This window comes from Rosa rugosa, chromosome 2 (genome assembly GCF_958449725.1).
Source record: "Rosa rugosa chromosome 2, drRosRugo1.1, whole genome shotgun sequence".
Taxonomy (NCBI): domain Eukaryota; kingdom Viridiplantae; phylum Streptophyta; class Magnoliopsida; order Rosales; family Rosaceae; genus Rosa; species Rosa rugosa.
This window is the reverse complement of record NC_084821.1, coordinates 57513368-57525510: the sequence shown is the minus strand read 5'-3', so window position 1 is coordinate 57525510 and position 12143 is coordinate 57513368. Positions and strand designations below refer to the sequence as shown.

The 12143-nt window shown below is 34.2% G+C and overlaps 1 protein-coding gene across 4 annotated transcripts; it reads right to left on the bottom strand.

The window, feature by feature from the left end:
- Positions 1-2711: 2711 nt before the first annotated feature.
- LOC133732453 (myb family transcription factor IPN2) lies at positions 2712-4969 on the bottom strand. Of its 4 annotated transcripts, none has more exons than XM_062160005.1 (6): positions 4640-4969; positions 4465-4541; positions 4247-4307; positions 4068-4134; positions 3785-3857; positions 2712-3647 (listed from the first exon to the last, which is right to left on the bottom strand). In XM_062160005.1, the coding sequence occupies exons 1-6, from the start codon at positions 4815-4817 to the stop codon at positions 2979-2981; spliced, it is 1125 nt and encodes a 374-aa protein (XP_062015989.1). In that variant the 5' UTR covers positions 4818-4969; the 3' UTR covers positions 2712-2978. The 4 variants fall into 4 exon arrangements, with proteins under 4 accessions (XP_062015989.1, XP_062015988.1, XP_062015991.1 ...); XM_062160004.1 differs by having other exon boundaries at positions 2712-3665; positions 4640-4964; XM_062160007.1 differs by having other exon boundaries at positions 3785-3827; positions 4640-4963.
- Positions 4970-12143: the final 7174 nt, after the last annotated feature.

The following is a 12143-nucleotide window of genomic DNA, read 5'->3' as shown; positions in this document are numbered from 1 at the left end:
GCAAATGATTTGCATTTTCATGGAAGGATGTGCCTGGGATATAACAGCTTCCTAATCAGATGGAAACCATTTCATAATCATCACATCATATGGTGATCATTCTGAATACAATCTCGTGCAAAGTACTCTATTATAAGGATTTAAACAAGCTAAGCTACGCTAGCTTGGGTAGCCATGCATCATCATCGTCATCAGCTTTTGATGCAAGAGGAGTACCCTTCCCTTTAACTTTGAGGACATAAAGATAGAAGCTTCCTCGATATGTGCACGCGTGGGAGTGCGTTGTATTCTTCCTTCCCTTTAGGCTTTATTATCTTTTCTCTCTTTCTCTCTAAGACTATATCTCTATCTATCTTTCTCTCGAGTAGTACTGTCTCTCTGTGGAGATAGAGTAGCTGGGGGAGCTTTCCTGCCAACTTGCAGTGGTTAGATTTTTCTCTGCAACCAATAAAGGTAGTAGTGGCACCGCTTTCTTTTTCCAGTACTACTACAAAAAATTTAAAAGAGTCCTCTCTCTCTCTCTCTGCATGGATCTACCCTTAATCTGCTGCCTAGATTACCAAACTAGATAAATCTGGATAGAGTTGGACCTAAGTAATTAATTAAAAACCCTCTTGCAGCCAATTAATCATCTTCATTATAATATTTATGACGTCTCAAGGGGGAATTTAGGGTTCCAAAGGTTTACCTTTTTACATATAACAAGAAAGCAAAAATATAAATACAACGAAATTTTAGAAACAAGCGCAATTTTACCACTACATACAAAAGATCTTTAGATCTGAATCAAGTATATATATCAACATTTACTGAACTGGTAGTGATAAACATATTATGACATGCTAGGAAGATGAGGTCATGTAGCTTTGTTGAGTAAAGAAACAATATTGACAGGTACACTTGTTGTCCTCTTTGTTTGACACCCAAGGAATGTGAAGTAGTAAAGAGTGAAAAAGAGCAGCAAAGATAGCTAGATACGATTGGTCGGCTTCTCTTGTAGGAAATTCTATTCCCTCATCGGGAAAAAGAGTTAGCTTATGCTTGTTAATCGCACTTTCTAGCTAGATCGTTATGCCAAATGACTATAATTCTTTTTTTTTTAATTTTCTTTCTTTACTACATGTTCTCTGTATGTATGTCTTCATAAGACATGCATGATCTTTTTCTTTATTGGGGATTACAAATTTATAAATAGATGAGTATGTGTTCTTTTGATCATCCCAATGGTTTTGTCTTCAATAACTAACTTGGACCAACAAACTTTAAAAATCCCGGTAGTTTCAGATGTTTCTTTCATGATTTAGTTAAATTAATGAAGAGAGACAACAACCATAAACTTATTGAGACACATATATGCTTGTCACATATTAACACAAAAACATTACAAGATCGCAAGAGGATTAACACGTCGCACGCTAGTTTGTACTTCGTTTGTACTTTCAGTTAATTCATATGGTATTCAAATTCTTATCAAAAGGTACTTTGAAAAAGATTAAACTTTATTATACAATCAACTGAAATGATGTAAGCTTATTTCGCTAACCAGATCAGTGATCAGCAGTCAAAATGTGTTAGTACTAACATAGTTGATGAGTTCCAATTCACATGTAACATGATGCATGTTTTAAGTAATGCTTATGATTTTTCTAAAATGGAGCTCAACCTCCAAAAGTGGCATTATATTGGATTTCAAATTTTCAGATCCCTTGGACAATTAGCAAAATGAGCATAAAGTTACAATATGAAGCGCTTTCATAACCACATGCTGAGCCAAATTTGTTCTTGCAAATCAAAATTATATGCTCTTAGTTCAGTGAATTGTATGTCAGTATTTTTGGGCAGTGAATCAAATGAGGAGTTGCTACTATCAATTAACATTAGAATATGTAATTTAATTTCCTCATATATCTCAATGATTTTTTTGGAAAGTTGTACAATAGAGGTTGATATGTATGTAATTATTTTTGGTCAGGATTGTACTCGAGCATGTTCACCTGATCAGTAACTAACTAAGAAAATTATACTCAAACACCATTGAATTTACATCCAATGGTGGAAAAAGTTATTTTTTAGTTTAGTTATTTTGTTTTCAACCATTAGATTTACATTCAAGAGTGATTGAACATACTTTCTTTGATCAGTTACTGACCAAGTATATATATATACACCACTAAGATTGTACTATATATATACGTTTTATAGCCGGACAAACAATTTACTACAGCATTAAAAATTTATTGGGTACAATATATGTACTAGAAATGAGTTAGCCAGCGCCAAACAGTAGACCGAATATATACTATTGTATGAAGTTGATACACAAAAGTATGAGTTAATATATAGTCAACAAGAAGTTTGCGAGGAATCAGTGACACTTGCCTGACTATAGTAATGCAGTTAAGAAATATTGTTAACTTTTTCAAATAATAATAATAATAATAATAATATTGTTAACATCTGCCCTGACTAATACTAATATCTATAGGCTATAGCAGACGTGAAATTTCTATGCCATAATTTTCAGGATTAAAAACAGGACATTCATTATGTATTTGCAAGGTAGAAACAATATTAGATCATCAATTATAATAAGGGATAATCAAATTTTGTTCCCTCATTTTCGCTTTCTCATCAGTCGATCATACATCAATAATCTATAACTATTAGAATAATACTGAGACAAAACTGCATGAAAAGTTGCACCTTGTTAATGATGAGCCATATCAATTTTATTCATGTCAAGATCAATTTTCCATGAAATGCATGGGAATGTGGGAGTTTAAGTATCAAGAAGTTACAATTAAGGATCACACTAAGTTACAGATGTACCAATAAAAATTAACAATGTAACTTAATAAGTTTGCCATCAGTGGCATTTTATCATACTTAAAAGTAGATACCCTAATGTGATGACCAGCTAACCTTCATGACCAAAACCCTAGATCGTTTTCATCACACTTCAACGCTTAATTAAGAGCTCACCCGAATGGCGAATTTCTTCCTTGTCTCACACCAGTGTTGATCATGGGGTTCATCCTTTCTGATCCCATTGGTGCTCTCCGTGGTGAAGGCCTCTCGAGCTTATTTCCCGCTTCAAACTTCTTCTCGTCCCCTTGAATCATTGGCTTCGATTCATAAATATCTGAAATCGACTCGATCTGATCAGTGCCTCTTTCAATGGATGGTGGTGCAATCTGAATCTGATGATCATCCTGAGGTCCAAGACATGATGCGGCAGTTCCCAAGTCTTGAAGTCTTAAATCATCAGACCAAATCAACGGGCTCTTGCCACTACTGTTACTACTGTTATACGGACTTGGCCTCTTCTTTGATCCCATGCAATTAATGTTATCATTGTTTGGCATAAAACTGTGATGATCAAGAGGTGGCCTGTCCAAGCTGTTCTGTTGAAGTTGATCAAGGTGATCACCAGATCCATATATGTTCAGGTCTTGAAATGATGGAAAGTTGAGAGGAGAATTGAAATCCTTTAGGTTTCCCATGTCAGCATGATTAACACCTTGGTTATTTCCAATATTACCCTTGTAGCTTCCAGCTGCAGCTGCCATGTTGTTTTCACCAGCAAGGGTTTGGCAGGCTTTCTCTAGTATGCTTTGCATGTACTTTCCTTGAGCTTCGATTCTCAACTGAAGATGTTTTTGGACCTGTTAATTATATGTATGATATAATTATATTAACTCAAATTAAGAAACAGGCCTTCCATCATCCATGAAATACGAGAATAATTATTATTTTGCAAAGGTGTACGTGTAAATAATATTACCTCCAATTGTTCATGCAGTCTTCTCTGCACCTCCATTTGCATCCTAATAGCATCAACGATGTGGTAATTATTACTGTTTTTCGCATACATTTCACAACAAAATCCAAACCCCCCAGCAGCCCCAAACAAAGCATGAAACCATATACTTAGGCAATTGTTTTTTCAATAGAAAGAGAAAGAAAAGAAGAAGGAGGACGAGGAATACAAATAGCTTCTGAACTTCATAATAAACCATTTCAATAAAAGGTAAAAGGTATTGAGGAAAGAAAAAAAGAATACATACTCGTTCATACTGCGGCCTATTATCCCAGATGAAGATGCACTATTTCTTTGGAGATCAAGTGAAGATGCTGCCATGAAAAATACAAAATAAATATAAAAGAAGCATAATTAAAAAACACTCTGGAAACTGAGCGCTTATAAAAACCCTAGAAATTAAGAAGAGTCACGTCTCACACATACCATGATCTTTAATCGAGTGATCATTGAATTCCTTGTGAGGTTGCTTTCCTAGCCTAAATTTCTGTTCAGGTAGGTAAATATGATGAGAAGAAGGAAAAGGAGAAAAAGAAATATCGTCAAGCTAGCCGACCCAAAAATTGGAATGTTTGTAAAAGTGAACTGCTATATCAGAAAAGAAAAAGAAGTTTGAAAAAATGTTGCAGAGAGCAAAAATTAACCTGGAGGTGGCTCTTGAGGTGGTAAAGTGTGAGACCCTTCACACCCATAACCCTCATGATAGTCTTAGGTGTAGCCTCTGAAAAATTCATAAAACAGTTTATTTTAATGAAGATCATATATATGCATGAAAATTTGACAAAGGAAATGAATGAAGGTTGATGATCTAGAACGTACTGTCTGGTCCTCCAAGTTGAGTCACAGCATCCACGAATCGTTCATGAAGCTCGACAGTCCACCGGAGACGAGGCTTAGGGTCAGTGGTGAGGACAAGGCCAGAGTCGCCTTGGACGCACATGGGTCTGTGGCTCTCATGAGAATTCATACTTGATGGCTTCTTGTGCTGTTGGAACATATTATTCTCTTTCTCTCTCTTGTTTGCTTTCTCTCTCTAGGAGAGCTCTGGGAATACCGAGAGATTCAGCAGAACAAATGCGATGCAAATAGGGAAGAATAGGGTGCGTTTTTGAAGGAGAGGAGGTGGGCTTTAATTGGTTTCTCAAGGAGAAAGCATGGGAGACAAGCTAACCCTGTATTAAAGAAAAAATTAAATGTTTTAATGGAAAAGAAAATTAAAGCACACCTATTCTACAATGTGGTGCTGTCCTTCCTTTGCCAAAAGATACTCTAGCTTTCTCTCTCTCTCTCTACCCTCTACACTAATTCTAAGAAAAAATATACTTATGTCAGAATTACAAAGAATGCAGATACAGGATCAGATGTATTACAATGCTAATTAAGAATATGAACTAACTAATTTGAGTAATTGTTTTGAGACTTGAGGGTAGTGCATATATCTTTTGTTATCTCTCCAAAAGAGGAGTGTATCTTTGTGGGTGTTATATATTCTGTTAGCATGTGAAGCTTTTTTTCGCTTGCATTAAGATATGAGTGAGACCCCTCAAGGCAATGATGATGGGCAACATATATATTTGTACTTTTTTTTTTCTTTTTTCTTGAACCAGGTTTATACATACAACTACATGCTGCCCTAGCCTCTCTCATTGATCATACTTACTTTGAACCAATAACCTAATCAAGCATAGTGTTTATTAGAACACAAAGACATGTCCTTTATGTCATTACCAACAAAAAGGTTTCAATGATATACTTGACAGGAAAATTTTACGATCATGAAGGGATTCTCTGTGCATCGATCTAGATATATGGGACTGATCATTGCGGTTTTTTCATGTTTGTCATATAGGATTTATTTCTCATCAAACCCAGATCTTTTCTAGTTTTTTATTTTCCTTCTTTCCTGCTTCTGGATTTTGATACAATGAGTGTTTAGGAGTACTTTGTTTTTCACTAAATATAGATCAGTTGTTTCTACATTCTGTCGTTATTTGAATGGTCAAGGTAGTATCACGCTTTTGTTTACATATGATTACTAGAAAAGCTTGATTAATTATGTGCAACATAATCTAAATGGCATCAGAGATATGACCCATCTCTACTAACATATCATATTCTAGAGTTTAATTTATTTGTCGTACTATGATTGTTTATTATACACTTTATCTTGGCTTGCATATCTATTTAACACACCCATATATATATATATATATATATATATATATATATATATAGATCCTATCCAGAGCGAGGTCTCGCTTTGAAATTTCAGAGCGAGGTTAGGGTTTAGGATCACTTTTCAGTCGCATATCCACATCTTGACCGTTCAGTTTTTAGGTACTAATGTATAGATCACCTCTGAAAAATTTCAGCCAAATTAATGGTCGTTAAGGCATTGATAACTGCCATAAAGCTAGTACGGTTCAGGTTGGACAGAGTCAGTTCGTCCATTGGTTTAAGCCAGTGAGATACCTTAAAGATCATCAATTTGGATATATAACATTAAAGAACTTCAAACTTCTAATTTTTTTTTTTTTTTTTTGAAATGGCTTCAAACTTCTATTTTGCAGAACAATAATACTCTTTATTGTGCATTTTTTTTTTCTTTCAGAAAAATTAGAATTTGAAACCTCCTCCTAACTCGTAGATGAGAAATACTAATAGGTTAATTATAAATGTGTTCCATAGACATGAGTTCTCTATTCTCTATACGTCAGCAACTCCAACAGCTTCCTCATATTTTGATTTTTCTCTATTTTAGGAAAAAATGAGCCTCTTTTGCTCCAACAGATTCCCTATAACTATCCCCATTTTAGAGATAGTGAGGAAAGAGAAAACGAAATATATATAGTGAGGAAAGAGAAAACAAAATACTCTAAATTTACAGCAATGTCTAAAATTTTAAGGAAGATTATGGAGATTTTAGAGATTGCTGTAAAATAGAGAATCTGTTGGACTTGGGAATGAAAAATTGCTTAAAGCTTTGACTTTTGCTTCCCTATAATACAAAAAATATAGGGAACCTGTTGGAGTTGCTCGAACCTTTAATTCTAGGCGCTTAGTTTTAGCTTGAATTCTAAGCAAAAAAGTGATGCTCTTTTTCAATCTTATTTGACAACACTAATTTTCTTTTGTATTTGTTTAGTTGTTCTTGTACGATCAAAATGTTGTCATTTTTGGGGTTTACTGTCTAACTGTGTGGGGTTTAGTATATCGAACCAAAAGTAAATGAGACCCTCAAACAATGGCACCCAAAGTCATAACCCCACATTGAGGGAGGCTAGGACTGGAGATAAAGTTCTTCACACTTCAAAATTGAGATCAAAGACTATCAGCGGAGTTGTTGATTACATTTTTGGGAGAGTATCAAATATTATCAAGAAACAAGATTAAGAATCATAACGAAATTTCGATGTCTTTTCTATCATGGAAGAGAAAGCACTAAAAAACAACATAATATGGAACCACAACAACTTTAGGGTCTGTGGTTGGTAATATATGAGGAGGTGAACATCACTGCATAAAGGGAATTGTAATGTGGAGCTTTTGATGACAGGAGTGTAGGGGACCTTAGCCTTACTTCTTCTCTAAAGCTTTGCTGGGCCTTAATCCCTCATCACTTTTGTGGAATTGAAGACTGCTCTGCCATGCATTTGTACTCCAATCCAAATCGAAACAAACAAAAACTACTCAAGTAGTAAGGTCAAAACCCATAGACTGCCACAAGCTATCCCCCACTCACTCTAGTAAAGAATGTAAGAACACAATGATCGAGTATACTGGCTAGAATTCTTAGAAAACCATTGAAAATGAAAATGATTGTTTTTGTAGGTTTCTGCCAATCTAGTTTTGCTTCGGCTCATACATCGGCCTCCCTTTGTTGAATTTTTCTTTTGTTTCCTTTGGAAAATCCTACATATATAGTAGCTTAAAATACGTACTGTAAAAGGAAAATATACATTAGGGTATATAGGTTTACATTCATAAACTAGTTCACAACCAGTACTACATTGGTCAAATTAAAACAAACAGAAATGAGTACAGAACTAAAACTCGACTGCGATCTAAGAGGTAGCACTCTACAATTTGCTATGAAAATGAGAATGAAAGATTTCATCAACCCCGGTATTTACTAAACCCGGAAAGCTTTTATTAATGAATAAGCCACAGATGTTATATAATCTGTTATCCAAAGTTATATAAATGAATGTCCAGATTGTAGTTTGTATGTTTGTTGTATTTTGCTCACTGAAAAAAAAAATTTATACAAACGTCAAAGGTACTTAGAGATGATGCAAATCTACATGTACAATACGTGATTTGAAAAATGCATATATGTTTTGGTATGTGTAATTTACCCAAAAATCCATCTGGGAATAGATGCTTCCTTCTTTGACAATTAAAGGGAGATTCTTCTCCCAAAGATCTGAAACTCCATAACTTACACAAAGCTCCATTTTTTTAAGATATAGAACATTTACGACCGTCCCAGCAAGCTTGTTACACACTTGGTCTTGCTCAGTACAAAAGATGTTGACCAGGTCCCACTCAGTTGTTCAAATCAAGCCAATGCATGGATGGCACGTAGGAAATTAAACATTGCTGCATACATATGATTTGAAACCCTAGCTAGATTTGACACTCCCCCACCACCCTTTGTGTTTTGGAACCTCTCTATCCAAATGTGAGGAAAACAAAGCGTTTTATTTAGAATTAGAGAGATGCTTCTTTAGACCACACATTAGCACAATGTCTCTGTGCCTTTATAATATATTCAAGCAAAGTAGGGATTTAACTTTTAGTTCATGATAATTATAATGGGGTTTAATTCAAAGCCAGTGGAAAAGTTGGGTGGCTTAGTGTTAAGGGTAAGTTTGCTTGAATTTCAAGCATCTTTATGTGATCTAGAGGAATTTATTCTCTAAAATGAATATATTCCTTATAGAAGGTGAATTTGTGGGACCCTACTTTATGAACAATTTGAATACTTTACAAAGCTTCCTTCTTTTCTACATATCTGAGTTCCCAATGCATGTTGCATCTGTATTATTGCATCAATCTTCCATGGTTTTCAGTATTGTGCATGGCAACTCGAACAATGAAGAACTACAAGTCATGATATAGAGGAATTTGATGATGATGATAGATGTGGCTAGGTTTCCTTTATATGTACGTACATATATATACGTGTGCCGAAAATTTTGCTAGCGGAAGTGGGGGAGAGGATGAGGTGATAGATAAGAAATGAAATGATGTTTGATCTTAAAAGCATATCTAACATAGGGAATATATGACATTCCATTGTCATATTCACAACTTTTCCACAAGGATGTATATTATTTATAGAAATCGGGTCATCGTGTGTAGATTAGAGTGACTTGCATGTAATACTATTTTATTAATTTTCTAAAGAAAAGAAGAATATACATTTATGAGTTTTTATTTATTGGCTAATAATTAGAAATAATCGATCTCTATAGGTAGGGGGCGAGTTCCTTGCTTAGTCAAATGGTCGCTACCGCCTAGTGGCAGAGTGAAACTAAGTGTCGTTGGATTTATCCTCCGGCGGCAACATAGTAAAAAAGCTATGCTTTTGGTAATTATGCTACGTTGTAATCGAGTTCTCTTTTCATTAGTCGCCGCTATGTCAAAGCAAATAGAGTAGCCAATAGAGCACTCTTTACTAATTGGTGACTAGTTTAATACATTTATTTGGTAGAGACTTTTAATATCATTTCAGGACATTCTATATATGCTTATTGTAATAATGGGTTTAAGCTCATTGTCCCCCCCTCCTTGTATTCGACAGTTTCATTAATCAAGACTTGCGAGCAGCCGCACCAGCCTTTTATTAAAATAATAATAATAATAATCTCTGTATATTTTCTCAATTTCAAAATTCAAATTATTTTTAAATGAAAAATATAAATTGTCATTGTGGAGTAATGTATAGTTTATGTTGTTGTTGTGGTTTTAAAAGTACTGGCCTCATACCCGTGCATACACATGTTATTGTTGAAAGGATGAGAACGTGAAAGTTTTCTTCTCACCCACTTCCTCAATTTTATATTTTTTGTGTTTTCATAGATTACCATAATAACCTTTTGAGATTATTTCATTATGAGTTTTTATTTTTATTGTAAAGGGAATTTATGGCAAATCAAAATTTGGTGAAACTTTTGACACTAAATTTTGACTTCCCTTTTTTTTTTTTTTTTTTTTTTGAATAATGGGGTTTGGAACCTAGTCAAGCTAGGAGGCTCATCCCCATGCCCATGTTATTATTTATTAAATTTTGACTTCCCTTTTTTTTTTTTTTTTTTTTTGAATAATGGGGTTTGGAACCCAGTCAAGTTAGGAGGCTCATCCCCATCCCCATGCCCATGTTATTATTTATTAAATTTTGACTTCCCTTTATAGTAGTAGAGATTTACTAATGGATATGTATGGAGAACATTAGAACTCCGTAGGAGTTTTCTTTATTAAGATAATTATGTTTGCAATTTAAACCATTGCAATTCACAATACACAACTTCGTCATTTAGTCACTTCTAAGATTTCATCAATTCAAAGTTCACAAATTTTTCATTTAGTTGCAATTTAGCATGTATCGTGAAAATTATGCAATTAATTTTTATTATCTTCTTGTGTTTCTTGAGTAGTAGCAGCTCCCAAAAGTTTTTTTTTTTTTTTTTTCCCTGTTATACTATAACTAATAGATGTTCACAAATCACAAATCAAGACTAAACTCAAAACTTACTTTCAAAGAGAAAAAATTATATCACTAAACCAGATAGTCATGAGTAGCTCTCTAAACCTGTCAAAGAAAAGAAAAGGTGTTTGTTTTGCATCTAGATCGATTGAATTCCAAGGCATGATGATATTGTTAGACATTTTAAAAGCAGAGGAGCAACCACATAAATTGTCAAATAAATTGTCTTCATTTTTGTTTTTATTTTTGAATTTTCTAGTCATCTGACTTTTACTTGTCTCATTGTTGTCCATTCCAATTTATTCATGTCAATCTTAGGGGGTAGAAATGTTGGCCAAATCACCATCATCTTTCCTCTCCTTTCTCAGCTAACGGACGAAGGGTAGCAAGCCATAGACCTTTTTCTAAACCATATCCAAAAGAAGTTGTAGGTGGGAAGCTTGTATCAATCCCAAACCCAGCTCGTAGCCCAAGTAACTAGTTTTCTGTTGCATAAGACGACTGGTTACATTGGACGGTTGATTCACAACCCAAAAATTTGATCACAGCAAGCCTACTTAAATAGAGGTCATGTGTAAGGCACGCCAAAACTTAGATGTATCTAGTGCATGTCATTTCGGCTATCCACATGACTGAACTAAATGTAAGTAGGGAAAGAGTTATTTTGGACAAATTTCATTTTATTTCTTTAACCTTTATATCCTAAATCACTTTTGCTTTTGCATTTTTAATTTTATCCTGGGTGGCCCCTATACTTACCAATTTCAATTGATTTTGTGCAAATCCTTAGTTTTTTTGCCAATTATTGTGTAATATATTTTGAAATTCTCATCATTATGATATAATTTATACAAGTGAGTCCATTAATTAGAGCCACGTTTTTAATTTATAAAATAATTGACAAAAAAAACTAGCAATTGGACAGATTGATTAAATTGGAGAGCACAAAGGCATCACGTGTAGCGGCACAACTGGTTAAAAATGTAAATGTTAGGGAGAAAAAAAATGAAATTAGCACTCTTTTAATGAAATTACATCGATCATTGGGGAAAAAAAATAAAAGGCAGTTTCATTTGGACCTCTAAATTTAATATTTGGACATCTCTTATTTGCACACTACAGTAAGAAAATTTATTCAACGAAATAATATAACAGAGAATCCACCAAAATAAACAAAGCTATGGAACATAGATCTCTACAGCACATTCATATTCAAAGCTTCTTAGTTAACGAGATAACCAAGTTAATGAATTGTGTAGGTACAAGTTTTCATCAACTTGGTGTGTTGGCATTCCCATACAAAACGGGAAAGTATCTTTGCAGTTTAATGAGTTTAATATCTTTTATTTATTTGAAGATATTTTTCTGTGTGTAAAAGGGTGTAATTGATTTCCTAAATATTCTAGGTTTGGTGTCTTTAATTGGCCATCTTTAACACAAAAGTTTGCTTCCTTGTAGAAGTGGAATTAGGGTAGAAATATGATTTTTTTGGTTGGTGCGGCAGCTATTCATATAGCTTGGAAAAACATACGGCAAAAGGTGAGGCTTCCAGAGACGCAAGAATATTGATAGAGTCTTGCATGTTTGTTTGAGTTGGAGTCTTCACAAAGA

Coding starts and splice junctions, on each gene's coding strand:
- LOC133732453 (XM_062160004.1), bottom strand. CDS start 4,817: ATGTTCCAACAGCACAAGAAGCCATCAAGTATGAATTCTCATGAGAGC. Junction 3,858..4,067: donor ATAGGCCGCAGTATGAACGA/GTATGTATTCTT, acceptor TGCGAAAAACAG/TAATAATTACCACATCGTTG. Junction 3,666..3,784: donor GACTGCATGAACAATTGGAG/GTAATATTATTT, acceptor TATAATTAACAG/GTCCAAAAACATCTTCAGTT.